The sequence below is a fragment of the Pristiophorus japonicus genome, chromosome 1 (genome assembly GCF_044704955.1).
Source record: "Pristiophorus japonicus isolate sPriJap1 chromosome 1, sPriJap1.hap1, whole genome shotgun sequence".
Classification (NCBI taxonomy): domain Eukaryota; kingdom Metazoa; phylum Chordata; class Chondrichthyes; family Pristiophoridae; genus Pristiophorus; species Pristiophorus japonicus.
This window is the reverse complement of record NC_091977.1, coordinates 479806376-479823201: the sequence shown is the minus strand read 5'-3', so window position 1 is coordinate 479823201 and position 16826 is coordinate 479806376. Positions and strand designations below refer to the sequence as shown.

Genomic DNA, 16826 nt, shown 5'->3' with positions numbered 1-16826 from the left:
TTACTATCTAGCTAAACATTTAATAACTAAAAACCTTGGCCTGTCAATTCTTTTTAAGCTTCTGGAATTATTTTTATGACGTCACAAGAAGTCTCGGAAGATACTGAAATAACTAGAATCGTAGAATGGTTATAGCATGGAAGGCGGTCATTCGGCCCATTGAGCCTGAAATTAAAAGAGGCTCAAAACTCAACGGGGCCGAAATGGGCGCACGCACCGCATTTGAATGTCTCTTACCGCCGATATGGATGGGATGGTGTTAGGAAGGAAATTCCACTTTTTCGGGCCCAAAACGGAGGGGTGTGGCAATGACTGGTGGTAAAGGCTGCTTTCAGCGGTGTGGCAGTGGACTGGCATTTGGACCATGAAATTCTCCTCCTAGCTAATGATCATGCTAACGATGCAGCTGCTCCCTGGCCTTCTTAAAGGGCAGGTTTTACAGCTGTGTCTTGAGTTTGTTCTGACCTTCATCCGAAGAGATGGCTGCAAGGGGAGGTTTGAGGAAGGTGAACCACTTCAGCGACGCAGAGCTCGAGACTCTAATGGAAGTTGTGGAGGGAAGGAGGCGGCTACTCTTCCCTGAAAGTGGTGGGAGACCAAGTTGGAGCGTCTTCACCGAAGCCTGGAGGGAGATAGCAGAGGAGGTTTTGGGGACCTCCATTCACCAGCGTACCCCCAACCAATGCAGGAAAAGGCTCACCGACCTTATTCGACTGATGAAAGTGAGTACATGCTGCCCTACCTCCTCGCATTACATCTGCCACTCTTTCCGTCACCTTAACTTGTTTCTCACCAACACTACCTGGTAGCTGAAGTGCCTGTTGATTGCTGGGTCTGTATGTGTGCACACTCCCAATGGAGGATGCCGTGTGTCATGTATTTAACCAGCATTGTAACCAATGTATAATCTGACCTAAATTGTACACTGTGACTACGAGGTGGTGAACTTGTGGGAGACACTCCTAACCTAGACCTTCAGATATAAAAGGGCAAGCTCCACCCACTTCATGCACTTGAGTGCTATGAAATAAAGGACAGGTCACAGACTGACCTTCTCTCAAGCATAAGCCTCGTGTGCATTTATACTGTATAGTAAGGACGTATCAATGGCGACAAGAAACTGGGCTTTAAACCACGCAAGCATGGCCACTAGCAATAACAGGGGCAGTCAGGGATGATCGACTAGCAAGGGACCATTTGTTTCAAACAGCAGCTCATGCTGGAGGCTTGGAAGGACACACTCAGCCGGAGTTTGCAGAGGTGAGCAAAATACCTGCAGAAATTGCAGAAATGAACGCTGGGGGAAATCGCTGAAAGCTGAAGTTCAGCGAGTTCATGTGGAGCACGTATACAGTTCATACACCAGGACGCCACCGATAATGATGAAAGTGCTCCTCAATGGCATCCCAGTATCAATGGAGCTAGACACGGGGGTCAGCCAGTTCCTGATGGGTATCAAACAGTTCGAAAAGTTGTGGCCGTCCAAGGCCAGGAGGCCAAAATTATTGCCGATTGACGCACAGCTACGGACTTACACAAAGCAGATCATTCCGGTGCTAGGCAGCGCCACGGTAGTCGTGACCCACAAAGATTTGGAGAACAGACTGCCACTCTGGATTGTCCCAGGGGAGGAGTTGGCTTGCTGTCATGAACTGGAAATGGAGCGATGTCAATGCAATTTTCTCTGTGGAGCGAGTATCATGCTCACAGATCCTGGACAAATTTGACTTATTATTTCAACCCGGCATTGGCACTTTCATGGGGGCCAAGGTAGTGATTCACATAAACCCGGATGCCAGACCAGTACACCACAAGGCCAGAGCGGTGCCGTACGTGATGCGGGAAAAGATAGAAGGTGAATTGGACCACCTGTTGAGGGAAGGCATCATCTCGCCAGTCGAATTCAATGACTGGGTGAGCCCGATCGTGCCGGTGCTCAAGGCGGATGGGTCGGTCAGGATATGTGGCGATTACAAGGCCACCATCAATCGGGTGTCACTCCAAGACCAGTACCCGCTACCGAGAGTGGAGGACCTCTTTACGACACTATCTGGTGGCAAACTTTTTTCAAAATTGGACCTGACCTCAGCTTACATGACCCAGGAGCTGGCGAGTGAGTCGAAGAAGCTGACCACCATTACGACACACAAGGGGTTGTTTGAGTACAACAGATGTCTGTTCAGGATTCGTTCGGCCGCCGCGATCTTCCAACGAAATATGGAAAGCCTCCTCAAGTCGATTCCAGGGACAATGGTTTTTCAGGACGACATCCTCATTACGGGTTACGATACTGAAGAACACCTCCACAACCTGGAGGAGGTGCTACGCAGACTGGACCGGGTAGGTCTGCGACTGAAAAAGGCGAAGTGCGTCTTCCTAGCTCCAGAGGTGGAATTCCTGAGGATGAGGGTAGCAGCAGACGGGATCAGCCCGACTGCGTCCAAGACGGAAGCGATCTAGAGAGCACCCAGACCCCGTAACACGACGGAGCTGCGTTCATTCCTGGGGCTCCTGAACTATTTTGATAACTTTCTTCCAAAATTGAGCACGCTGCTAGAGCCGCTACACGTGCTCCTAGGCAAAGGTCGCGAATGGGTCTGGAGGGACAGCCAGGAAAGGGCTTTTAATAGACCAAGCAAATTGTTATGTTCCAACAATCTGTTAACGCTATATGACCCATGTAAGAAACTTGTGTTAACGTGCGATGCGTTGTCCTATGGTGTTGGGTGTGTGTTGCAGCATGTCAATGCCAAGGGTCAGTTACAGCCGGTAGCTTATGCCTCCAGAAGTCTGTCCCAGGCAGGAAGGGGCTACGGAATGGTAGAAAAGGAGGCGCTCGCATGTGTATATGCGGTAAAGAAAATGCACCAGTACCTGTTTGGCAGGAAATTTGAGCTGGAGACAGATCACAAACCCCTAACGTTCCTTTTGGCCGACAACAAGGCCATAAATGCAAACGCATCGGCCCGCATACAGAGGTGGGCACTCACATTAGCTGCCTATGACTACACAATTCGGCACAGACCGGCACCGAAAACTGCGCTGATGCACTCAGCAGGCTCCCACTAGCCACCACTGAGGGGGCTACCGAGCATGGTGCTGAGATGGTCATAGCTGTTGAAGCTTTCAAAAGCGAAGGCTCACCCGTGACAGCCCGTCAGATTAAAGTCTGGACAAATAGAGACCCGCTATTGTCTCTAGTCAAGAAATGTGTCCTGAATGGGGACTGGGCAGCCACGTACAGGGCATGCCCTGAGAAATTTTAAACATTTCACAGGCGCAAGGATGAACTCTCGATTCAGGCCGATTGCCTACTGTGGGGAAACCGCATAGTCATACCCCAGATGGGCAGAGAGGTGTTCATCAGAGAACTCCACAATAGGCACCCGGGCATTGTCACGATGAAGGCAATTGCCAGGTCACACGTTTGGTGGCCAGGGATAGACGCAGATCTGGAACTTTGTGTTCGCAGGTGCAACACGTGTGCCCAGCTGGGCAATGCGCCCAGGGAAGGCCCCCTTAGCCCCTGGCCATGGCCCGCCAAGCCTTGGTCACGCATCCATGTGGACTACGCAGGTCCTTTCATGGGGAAAATGTTTTTGGTTGTAGTAGACGCCTACTCCAAATGGATCGAGTGTGACATTTTAAATTCAAGCACATCCTCTGCCACGGTAGAAAGTCTACGGGCAATGTTCGCCGCCCACGGTCTACCGGACATCTTGGTCAGCGACAATGGCCCGTGCTTCACAAGCACTGAATTCCAGGACTTCATGGCAGGCAATGGAATTAACCATGTTAGAACGGCACCATTCAAGCCGGCCTCAAACGGCCAAGCAGAACGAGCAGTGCAGATAATCAAACAGGGGATGCTCAGAACCCAAGGGGGTTCCCTACAATGCCGCTTATCACGCCTCCTGTTGGCCTACAGATCCCGACCACACTCGCTCACAGGGGTTCCACCCGCAGAGCTGCGAATGAAAAGGACGCTCAAAACCCGGTTATCCCTTATACACCCCACCATGAAAGAAATTGTCGAGAGCAGGCGCCAGTCACAATATGACTACCATGACAGGAATGCGAGGGCGCGATGTATTGATGTAAATGACCCTGTTTTTGTCCTCAACTACGCTGCAGGGCCCAGATGGCTCGCAGGCACTGTGATTCCCAAAGAGGGAAATAGGATTCTGGTAGTTAAACTTACCAATGGACAAATCTGCCGCAAACATGTGGATCAAACAAAAAGGAGGTTCAGCAACCCCATAGAAGAAGCAGAGGAAGAACATGATGTAGAGTTCACTCCACCACAGGTGACCGAACACAGGAACCAAAGGGAGGAGAGCCCAGTCACTGTGGGCAGTTGGGACAGGCCTGAGGCACCGCAAACAGCAGACACTCAGGCCAGCGCTCAACAACTGGAGCCCCAACTCAGGCGCTCGACAAGGGAGCGTAAACCACCAGAGAGACTCAACCTGTGATCCCAATAAGACTTTGGGGGGTGGTGATGTCATGTATTCAACCAGCATTGTAACCCATGTATAATCTGACCTAAGTTGCACACTGTGACCACTAGGTGGTGAACTTGTGGGAGACACTCCTAACCTAGCCCTTCAGATATAAAAGGGCAAGCTCCACCCACTTCCTGCACTTGAGTGCTGTGAAATAAAGACAGGTCACAGACTGACCTTCTCTCAAGCATAGGCCTTGTGTGCATTTATACTGTGTAGTAAGGACGTATCACCGTGCATCTGAGATTCACAGCTGCATGTAATCGACCCACACTTGCAGTCATTGCCAAGGCCTCTTGAAACTGCCACTGACCAACCCTTTGTTGCATTGCAGGTCAAGGTGGCGCACAACCGTGCCGACCAACAAGCCACTGGTGGGGGCGAATCCCAAATTGTGCAACTCACAGATCTTGAGGAGAGGGTGCAGCAGCGAGTGGGTGCGCACGTTGGTCTCCCTGTGGTTGCTCTAATGTTGCTGGGGGCAGCATGGGAAGTGAAGGTCTTTGTGCAATGCCATCTCTCCCTCACAGTGCAATGGCCTACCTGGCTATTGCTTATGCTTGTGTGCAAGCTGCTTGCTGCATGGTGCAATGCGGCTCCTCACCCTCATGGCACCCCTTCTCCCTTTTATGATTCCAGATGATACCCCAAGTGTCATCATGAGCGACACAGAGATTCTTAACGCGACTGGCAGCCACAGTCAGGAGGAGACAGTTGACACCCTCGATGATCTTGGTGACATCTCGGATGAGGGAGATGGAGAGGGCGAGAGCTCTGCCAGCAACAGAGCGCCATGGTCAAGGTCAACTACGAGGGCACGGTGCATGAACTGCCACTCTGGATTGTCCCGGGTGATGGCCCCACACTGCTTGGAAGGAGCTGGCTGGGCAAAATCCGCTGGAACTGGGATGACATCCAAGCGCTATCACATGTCGATGAGGCCTCATGTACCCAGGTTCTTAACATATTTCCTTCTCTTCTTGAGCCAGGCATTGGAAACTTTTCAGGGGTGAAGGTGCGGATCCACTTGGTCCCAGAGGCACGACCCATTCACCACAAGGCGCGAGCGGTACCTCACATGATGAGGGAGAGAGTGGAAATCGAGCTGGACAGACTGCAACGCGAGGGCATCATCTCCCCAGTGGAATTCAGCGAGTGGGCCAGCCCGATTGTTCCAGTACTCAAAAGTGATGGCACGGTCAGGATTTGCGGCGATTATAAAGTAACTATTAATCGTTTCTCGCCACAGGACCAATCCCCGCTACCTAAGGCAGACGACCTATTTGCGACGCTGGCAGGAGGCAAGACGTTCACCCAGCTCAACCTGACTTCGGCCTACATGATCCAGGAGCTGGAGGAGTCTTCGAAGGGCCTCACCTGCATCAACATGCACAAGGAACTGTTCATTTACAACAGATACCCGTTTGGAATTCAGTCGGCTGCAGCGATCTTCCAGAGAAACATGGAGAGCCCACTCAAGTCAGTACCGCGCACGGTGGTTTTTCAGGACGACATATTAGTCTCGGGTCGGAACACCGTCAAGCACCTACAAAACCTGGAGGAGGTCCTTCAGCGACTGGATCGCGTAGGGCTGTGGCTGAAGAGGTCGAAATGCGTCTTCATGGCAACAGAAGTGGAGTTTTTGGGGAGAAAGATCGCAACAGACGGCATTTGGCCCACAGACGCCAAGACAGAGGCTATCAGGAACGCGCCCAGGCCACAGAACGTCACGGAGCTGTGGTCGTTCCTGGACTCCTCAACTATTTTGGTAACTTCCTACCGGGGTTAAGCACCCTCTTAGAGCCCCTACATGTGTTATTGCGTAAAGGTGAGAACTGGGTATGGGGAAAAAAACAAGTAATTGCTTTTGAGAAAGCCAGAAACATTTTATGCTCCAACAAGCTGCTTGTATTGTATAACCCGTGTAAAAGACTTGTGCTAGCATGTGAAGTGTCGTCGTACGGAGTCGGGTGTGTATTACAATAAGCTAACGGTGCGGGGAAGTTGCAACCTGTCGCCTATGCCTCCAGGAGCTTGTCTAAGGCCGAGAGGGCCGACAGCATGATTGAGAAAGAGGCATTAGCGTGTGTGTTCGGGGTAAAGAAAATGCATCAGTACCTGTTTGGCCTCAAATTTGAGCTGGAAACCGATCACAAGCCCCTCATATCCCTGTTCGCTGAAAACAAGGGGATAAAAAGTAATGCCTCAGCCCGCATACAAAGGTGGGCACTTGCGCTATCAGCGTAAAACTATACCATCTGCCACAGGCCAGGCACCGAGAACTGTGCGGATGCTCTCCGTCGGCTACCATTGCCCACCACGGGGGTGGAAATGGTGCAGCCTGCAAACTTGTTGATTGGGGCGCAGCCCGCAGACTTGTTGATGGTCATGGAGGTATTTGAAAATGATAAATCACCTGTCACGGTCCGCCAGATTAGGACTTGGACCAGCCAAGATCCTCTGCTGTCCCGAGTAAAATCTGTGTACTGCATGGGAGCTGTGCCAGCAGCCCCGTTAAAATACAAGAGCTAATCAAGTCGTTCCAGCGGCGAAAGGATGAGCTGTCCATTCAGGCAGACTGCCTGTTGTGGGGTACCCAAAAAGGGCAGGGAGACGTTCATCTCAGATCTCCACAGCACACACCTGGGTATAGTAATGATGAAAGCGATAGCCAGATCCCACATGTGGTGACCCGGTATCGACTCTGACTTAGAGTCCTGTGTACGGCAAAGCAGCGTGTGTGCTCAGTTGAGCAACGCGCCCAGAGAGGCACCACTAAGTTTGTGGTCATGGCCCTCCAGACTACGGTCGAGGATCCATGTCGACTATGTGGGCCCGTTTCTCGGTAAAATGTTCCTGGTGGTGGTGGATGCTTTTTCAAAATGGATTGAATGTGAAATAATGTCGGGAAGCACCGCCACTGCCACCATTGAAAGCCTGAGGGCCATGTTTGCCACTCACGGCCTGCCTGACATACTGGTCAGTGACAAGAGCGGCAGTACAAACAATCAAACAGAGCCTTAAACGAGTCACAGAAGGCTCACTCCAAACCCACGTGTCCCAAGTACTGCTCAGCTACCGCACGAGACCCCACTTGCTCACAGGGGTGCCCCCGGCTGAGCTACTCATGAAAAGGACACTTAAAACCAGACTCTCGCTGGTTCACCCTAACCTGCATGATCAGGTAGAGAGCAGGCGGCAGCAACAAAATGTAAACAATGGTCGCGCCACTGTGTCACTGGAAATTGGTCTGAATGACCCTGTGTATGTGCCAAACTATGGACATGGTCCCAAGTGGATCGCAGGCCCGGTGATAGCTAAAGAAGGGAGTAGGGTGTTTGTAGTCAAACTAGACAATGGACAAATTTGCAGAAAGCACCTGGACAAAACGAGGCTGCCCTGAACAACCCACAGCAGACACCACCTTTTTCGAGCCCACAACACACACCCAAAGGACCAACAACACGCCAGCCCAGCGAGGGCACAGCCAACACACCAGAACAAACATTTGTACCGAGGCGGTCCACTCGGGAAAGAAAGGCTCCCGACCACCTCACCTTGTAAATAGTTTTCACTTTGACTTTGGGGGGGAGTGATGTTGTGTATCTGTAAAGCATGCACTCCCATGTTCCGCCACCAGGGAGCGCATCCCCTGAAGTCCCAAGGGATCCCAGCATCCCTTGGGAGCACTGTATATAAGCCAGCCCCTAAGGCCTGTTCCTCACGCTGAAGTGTCTTAATAAAGACTGAGGTCACTGTTACTTTTATCTCCCTGTGTGCAGTCTCATCTGTGCTAGGAACACAACACTGAGGATCAGTCCACATTGTATATCCTTCCTTTTGAAGGATTGAACAGAGAATTAATAACAGTCAGTCGAGCAAAATAAACCCCCTAACGATTAGAATGTCTGCTCAGTGCCAGACTTTGTTTCCCCAAGGACTCCTGGTCTAGTTTCAGGTTGGATTTGTTCCCAATGGAGCAAACAAGGAACTTCCTACATTCCGTCCAAGTGGTTGGCTGCTTGTTGCACAATTGACTCTCTACATCCAATAGGCAGGTTCCTCTGGCTGCTTCTTTCCCCAATTTTTATCCTCTTCTCTCTAGAAGTCGCAGATCATAGCTGGGTATGATACCACGTGACATTTCCCATTCTTCATGGGTGAGGCTTGATAATGATTGCCGACAGGCTATTTGGTTATGCTGAGCATCATAGTTAGAAATATAGAAACATAGAAAATAGGTGCAGGAGTAGGCCATTCGGCCCTTTTAGCCTGCACCGCCATTCAATGAGTTCATGGCTGAACATGCAACTTCAGTACCCCATTCCTGCTTTCTCGCCATACCCCTTGATCCCCCTAGTAGTAACTCCTTTTTGAATATATTTAGTGAATTGGCCTCAACAACTTCCTGTGGTAGAGAATTCCACAGTTTCACCACTCTCTGGGTGAACAAGTTTCTCCTCATCTCGGTCCTAAATGGCTTACCCCTTATCCTTAGACTGTGATCTACTGGTTCTGGATTTCCCCAACATTGGGAACATTCTTCCTGCATCTAACCTGTCTAAACCCATCAGAATTTTAAACGTTTCTATGAGGTCCCCTCTCATTCTTCTGAACTCCAGTGAATACAAGCCCAGTTGATCCAGTCTTTCTTGATAGGTCAGTCCCGCCATCCCGGGAATCAGTCTGGTGAACCTTCGCTGCATTCCCTCAATAGCAAGAATGTCCTTCCTCAGGTTAGGAGACCAAAACTGTACACAATACTCCAGGTGTGACCTCACCAAGGCCCTGTACAACTGTAGCAACATCTCCCTGCCCCTGTACTCAAATCCCCTCGCTATAGTTGTGCCCGATCCTCTTCACCCAGCCAATAAACAGCAAAGGCCAATGGATAACCATTCTGAGTGGGACCCCTGGCTAATTTCCCTCCCCCCTCGGGCCAAATACAAGGCATACATAGAAAATAGTAGGTGGGGAGAAGACAGGCAGACACACAGAGTCAGAGTCAATTGTATAGCTCTGGTGAGATCAGCTAACTCAGCTCAGATCGAAGTTCGAACCTGAAACCTTTTGATCTATGCGGCTTAGTGCTGCACCAGGTGGTCCCTTTACTCATTGACATCAGAATAGCAAATGGCAAGGCCTTGGTTGTGCCAATGGCCAGTCTGATTAGAATGAAAAGTCAATGCAACATCGGACCATAGGAACAAGAGTTGGCCATTCAGCCTCTTGAGCTTGTGCCACAATTTGATTAGCCAATTAGATCAAAGCTGTTCTACAACTCAACTCCATTTACCCATCTTTTCTCCATATCTTTGATCACTCGATACCCTTGCCCACTATTGATCTCATTCTTGCAAGCTGTAATTGTTCCAGCATCCATAGCCTGTTCAGCAACAGTCACTTTCCAGGTGAGATCATTCACCTGTCCACGATGCAATTTGAGCCCTTTGCATTGGTAACCAGTTTTCACCATTCCTGTCCCACTTGATTGCCACACTGCCTGACCTGTAGCCAAATGGTGAACATTCCTAAAGGAAAAGAAGAAGATATTGGTCATTTCCTACACCTTTTAGGAAAAATCCCAATGAACAGTGTATGTAGGAAATAGTATGGAATAGGGGAGGAGAGAAACAGTAAAAGGGAATATTATTTGAATGGGGAGAAATTACAACATGCTGCGGTGCAGAGGGACCTGGGGGTCCTTGTGCATAAGTCCAAAAAAATTAGTTTGCAGATGCAGCAGGTAATCAGGAAGGCGAATGGAATGTTGGCCTTCATTGCGAGAGGGATGGAGTACAAAAGCAGGGAGGTCCTGCTGCAACTGTACAGGGTATTGGTGAGGCCGCACCTGGAGTACTGCGTGCAGTTTTGGTCACCTTACTTAAGAAAGGATATACTAGCTTTGGAGGGGGTACAGAGACGATTCACGAGGCTGATTCCGGAGATGAGAGGGTTACCTTATGATGATAGATTGAGTAGACTGGGTCTTTACTCGTTGGAGTTCAGAAGGATGAGGGGTGATCTTATAGGAACATTTAAAATAATGAAAGGGATAGACAAGATAGAGGCAGAGAGGTTATTTCCACTGGTCGGGAGACTAGAACTCGGGGGCACAGCCTCAAAATACGGGGGAGCCAATTTAAAACCGAGTTGAGAAGGAATTTCTTCTCCCAGAGGGTTGTGAATCTGTGGAATTCTCTGCCCAAGGAAGCAGTTGAGGCTGGCTCATTGAATGTATTCAAATCACAGATAGATAGATTTTTAACCAATAAGGGAATTAAGGGTTACGGGGAGCGGGCGGGTAAGTGGAGCTGAGTCCACGGCCAGATCAGCCATGATCTTGTTGAATGGCGGTGCAGGCTCGATGGGCTAGATGGCCTACTCCTGTTCCTAATTCTTATGTTCTTATGACACAAAAGCCTCGATTTTAACCTAATCCGCCCAGTGGCAAAAGGACAAGTAAGTTCAAGACAGATGCCCATTTTACAACCAGACTGATTTTACTCTCCATTGACTGACTTAAATGGATGACAGACTCAAACCCACCCATCCCTGCTCTTCTTTGAATATGATGGGATATAATTGGTTCAACATCTCATCTGAAAGATGGCACATCCAAAAATGCAGCACTCTCTCAGTACTGCACTGAAGTGTCAGCCTGCTTAAGTCTCTGGAGTGGGGCTTGAACCCATGACCTTCTGACTCAGAGGTCAGAGTGCTACTTCTGAACCAAGGGAGCAGGGGGCGGGGAAAGCACCATGAAAACCCACGTGTGTTGAGTAATGCCCTTCAGGGAAGGGAATCTGCTACCCCTCCCTGGTCTGGGCCTAAATGTGGCTCCAATCCCACACTATGTGGTTGACTCTTAATGCCCTCTGAAGTGGCCTAGCAGTTCACCACCTCCTTCTCAGGAGGTGGAACCAATACAGGGAGACAGAGGGAAACAAAAAGGAGACAAAAACAAAAGACAGAAAAGAGATGAGTAAAAGTGGAGGGCAGAGAAACCAAAGGCAAGAAACAAAAAGGGCCACTGAATATAAAAGGGCTGCAGGAGGGGTAAAAACTAAAAATCATGGTTTAAAAACTAGGATGAAAACACTCTACCGAAATGCATGCAGCATTAGAAATAAAGTAAATGAGTTGACGGCACAAATCATTACAAATGGGTATGATTTGGTGGCCATTACAGAGACATGGTTGCAAGGTGGCCAGGACTGGGAATTAAATGCACAGGGGTATCTGACGATTTGGAAAGATAGGCAGGAAGGGAAGGGAGGTGGGGTAGCTCTGTTAATAAGGGATGATATCAGGGCAGTTGTGAGGGATGATATTGGCTCCAATGAACAAAATGTTGAATCATTGTGGGTGGAGATTAGAGATAGTAAGGGGAAAAAGTCACTGGTCGGTGTAGTTTATAGGCCCCCAAATAATAACTTCATGGTGGGGCGGGCAATAATCAAGGGAATAATGGAGGCATGTGAAAAAGGAACGGCAGTAGTTATGGGGGCTTTTAACCTACATATCGATTGGTCAAATCAAATCGCAGGGGGTAGCCTGGAGGAGGAATTCATAGAATGCATAGGGGATTGTTTCTTAGAACAGTATGTAACAGAACCTACAAGGGAGCAAGCCATTTTGGATCTGGTCCTGTTAACGAGACAGGAAAAATAAACGATCTCCTCGTAAAAGATCCTCTCGGAATGAGTGATCACAATATGGTTGAATTTGTAATACAGATTGAAGATGAGGAAGTTTTGTCAGAAACGAGCTTACTATGCTTAAACAAAGGGGACTACAGTGGGATGAGGGCAGAGTTGGCTAAAGTAGACTGGAAACAAGGACTAAACGGTGGCACAATTGAGGAACAGTGGAGGACTTTTAAGGAGCTCTTTCATAATGCGCAACAAAAATATATTCCAGTGAAAAAGAAGGGCGGCAAGAGAAGAGATAACCAGCCGTGGATAACCAAGGAAATAAAGGAAAGTATCAAATCAAAGACCAATGCGTATAAGGTGGCCAAGGTTAGTGGGAAACTAGAGGATTGGGAAGATTTTAAGCAACAGCAAAGAATGACTAAAAAAGCAATAAAGAAAGGGAAGATAGATTACGAAGGTAAACTTGCACAAAACATAAAAACAGATAGTAAAAGCTTTTACAGATATATAAAACGGAAAAGAGTGACTAAAGTAAATGTTGGTCCCTTAGAAGATGAAAAGGGGAATTTAATAATGGGAAATGTGGAAATGGCTGAGACCTTAAACAATTATTTTGCTTCCGTCTTCACAGTGGAAGACACAAAAACCATGCCAAAAATTGCTGGTCATAGGAATGTGGGAAGGGAGGACCTTGAGATGATCGCTATCACTAGGGAGGTAGTGCTGGACAGACTAATGGGACTGAAGGTAGACAAGTCCCCTGGTCCTGATGAAATGCATCCCAGGGTATTAAAAGAGATGGCGGAAGTTATAGCAGATGCATTTGTTATAATCTACCAAAATTCTCTGGACTCTGGGGAGGTACCAGCGGATTGGAGAGCAGCTAATGTAACGCCTCTGTTTAAAAAAGGGGGCAGGCAAAAGGCAGGTAACTATAGGCCAGTTAGTTTAACATCTGTAGTGGGGAAAATGCTTGAAACTATCATTAAGGAAGAAATAGCGGGACATCTGGATAGGAATAGTGCAATCAAGCAGACGCAGCATGGATTCATGAAAGGGAAATCATGTTTAACTAACTTACTGGAATTCTTTGAGGATATAACAAGTATGGTGGATAGGGGTGTATCGATGGATGTGGTGTACTTATATTTCCAAAAGGCATTCGATAAGGTGCCACACAAAAGGTTACTGCAGAAGATAAAGGTACGTGGAGTCAGAGGAAATGTATTAGCATGGATAGAGAATTGGACGGCGAACAGAAAGCAGAGAGTCGGGATAAATGGGTCCTTTTCTGGTTGGAAATCAGTGGTTAGTGGTGTGCCACAGGGATCAGTGCTGGGACCACAACTGTTTACAATATACATAGATGACCTAGAGGAGGGGACAGAGTGTAGTGCAACAAAATTTGCAGATGACACAAAGATTAGTGGGAAAGCAGGTTGTGTAGAGGACTCAGAGAGGCTGCAAGGAGATTTGGATAGGTTAAGCGAATGGGCTAAGGTTTGGCAGATGGAATACAATGTCGGAAAGTGTGAGGTCATCCACCTTGGGAAAAAAAACAGTAAAAGGGAATATTATTTGAATGGGGAGAAATTACAACATGCTGTGGTGCAGAGGGACCTGGGGGTCCTTGTGCATGAAACTCTTTTTGGAAAATTTCACACAGCGAGCTAAGTCGACCGTGGCAGGACTCGAACCTGAAATGTTCTGAATCCCAAAAGGTTAGTTTGCAGGTGCAGCAGGTAATCAGGAAGGCAAATGGAATGTTGGCCTTCATTGCGAAAGGGATGGAGTACAAAAGCAGGGAGGTGTTGCTGCAACTGTATAAGGTATTGGTAAGGCCGCACCTGGAGTACTGCGTGCAGTTTTGGTCACCTTACTTAAGGAAGGATATACTAGCTTTGGAAGGGGTACAGAGACGATTCACTAGGCTGATTCGAGAAATGAGGGGGTTACCTTATGATGAGTAGATTGAGTAGACTGGGTCTTTACTCCTTGGAGTTCAGAAGGATGAGGGGTGATCTTATAGAAACATTTAAAATCATGAAAGGGATAGACAAGATAGAGGCAGAGAGGTTGTTTCCATTGGTGGGGGAGACTAGAACTAGGGGGCACAGCCTCAAAATATGGAGGAGCCAATTTAAAACCGAGTTGAGAAAGAATTTCTTCTCCCAGAGGGTTGTGAATCTGTGGAATTCTCTGCCCAAGGAAGCAGTTGAGGCTGGCTCATTGAATGTTTTCAAGTCAAAGATAGATAGATTTTGAAGCAATAAGGGAATTAAGGGTTATGGAGAGAGGGCGGGTAAGTGGAGCTGAGTCCACGACCAGATCAGCCATGATCTTATTGAATGGCGGAGCAGGCTCGAGGGGCTAGATGGCCTACTCCTGTTCCTAATTCTTATGTTCTTATGTTCTCAGGGTTGCCAAGGATGGGTAGTAAATGCAACCCGTACGATGAGAGGAGGCCAGCGACAGCCACCATGAGTATCCACTGAATGTCACCCTCTATTCAAAGCTGGAGCTCAAGTCGCTGGGTCTGTCTGGGGTTAGTTTTTAAAATTTGTTCCTGAGATGTGGGTGTCGCTGGCCAGGCTGACATTTATTACCCTCCCCTTCTTGCACTTGAGAAGGTGGTGATGAGCTCCCTGATGTGTTCGGGAGAGAGTTGCGGCTGGGGGGGTCGGGGGGTGTGGAGTGGGGGTGGGGTGCTGGGGTGGGTGATCAGTCATGATTTTATTGAATGGCGGTGCAGGCTCGAAGGGCCGAATGGCCTACTCCTGCACTTATGTTTCTATGTTTCTATGTTTAACCGCTGCAGTCCGTGTGGTGAAGGTACTCCCACAGTGCTGTTAGGGAGGGAGTTCCAGGATTTTGACCCAGTGACGATGAAGGGACCACGATATATACTTCCACGTCAAGGTGATGTGTGACTTGGAATCCTGCATCTTCTAACTTAGAAGCGGGACCATTAAGCCAAGTGTCGCTCCCCCAGATAGGTGAAGGGTACTAAGAAACCAAGGTACTAAGGCAGGAGGGTCAGTAACTCGAGGACACCGATTTAAGATCATTGGCAAACAACCAATGGGGAGATGAGGAGAATTTGTTTTACACAGCAAGTTGTTATAATCTGGAATGCACTGCCCGAAAGGGTGGTGTAAAGCAGATTTAATAGCAATTTTCAAAAGGGAATTTGATATATATTTGAAAAGGAAAATGTTGCAGGACTATGGGAAGAGAGTAGGAGAGTGGAACTAATTGGATAGCTTTTTCAAAGAGCTGGCACAGGCATGATGGGTCGAGTGGCGTCCTTCTGTGCTGTAAAACTCCAGGATTCAACTGTGTCAAAGGTCAGGAAATCGCTTTAACTTTCTGCTATCTCCAAAACCTCTGAACACACCAGCAATACACGTGCTATCTTACTGTGTTATACATTAATTCAATTGGTCACAGACTGTTGCCTGGGTATTGTATCAGAGAAAAAAAACTGAGTGCCTGGCGGTTCAGGAACGATTCATAAAATTGCCTCTCAATATCCCAATCGGCATCGCTCCGAATGGACAAAGTTCATGTCCAACCCGATTCATTTTTTTTTAAATTGCAGGAAAGGAGTTTTGAAAAAATTATTTAAAAGCCGAATTAACGAACCAAGATTCCTTTTGTTCCTCAAGTTATTGCCATGTGTTTGTTTTTGAGTCATGTCTGCTGCAGATATTTTTTTTATTAATACCTTTACTTTTAGAAAAAAATCAGAGCGAGAATTATTTCAAAAACAAACACACGACGAACTGCGGAGAAACAGACATAAACCTGCCGATTTTCAGCAGTAACTCCCCCATGAATGAACAATAATAAAATGTCTCTTGTTGTGTCAGTTTCACAAGCCAGCCAGGCACTTTCAATTGGCCGGGGCATCTGTCAATTTCACAGGAAAGTCCCAGTCACTTAAAAAAATTCTTCTCGGTTCATTTCCGTTTGTTACGGAGCGACGTACATCGTCCCAGTGTTCTTTCTCGAGGCTAAAAAAAATACAAACACACATACACACATATATATATAATGTGTGCTTAAAACAAGAGCGAAACCAGAAAGAAAGAAAATGCAAATTAAAATGGCTTTAAATGTAAAAAATTCCGTTCCTTTCTGATGAAAGATTTTTTTTTCACGTTGCAATTTTTTTTGCAGAGGCAAAACAAGGATTAAAAAACGATCGTGTGCCCGGTGTTATATATATTTATATATATGCACACACGGTATAGTAATATAGAAATATATAGGAAGGATGTTTTAGAAAGAAGGGGTTCCACACGGCGGCCGGCGGCCGAGCAGCGAGCATGGAATGAAGCTGAAGGGCAACATTTGTATCGGATCGGAAGAGAGAATTGATACAAAAAGGTTCGATTTTGGAACGTCGCGGGCGCCGGGATTCTAATTTCGGAACGTCGAGTTGCCACTCGCTCCGGGAGGAAAAGTCTCAACGTTCCAATCGAAGGTGGAAAAGAAATTTACAAAGGAGGAAATTTACACGCCGGCTCGGAGAATCGTTGGGAGATTTTTTTTCTCGTTGTTTTATTATTATTTTTTCTTTTTAATGCTGAATGTTTTGAGTAAAATAGCGCCGCTCGGTGAAGATGGGGGACGCTTATGACCCAGAGCACCCGACCGA

At 47.8% G+C, this 16826-nt stretch overlaps 1 protein-coding gene across 1 annotated transcript in view; it reads left to right on the top strand.

The window, feature by feature from the left end:
- Positions 1 to 16148: 16148 nt before the first annotated feature.
- setd2 (SET domain containing 2, histone lysine methyltransferase) overlaps positions 16149 to 16826 on the top strand; it is a 232785-nt gene continuing 232107 nt past the window's right edge. The window contains exon 1 of the mRNA XM_070887830.1: positions 16149 to 16826. Within this exon, the coding sequence (XP_070743931.1) occupies positions 16792 to 16826 (35 nt within the window). The 5' untranslated portion in view covers positions 16149 to 16791.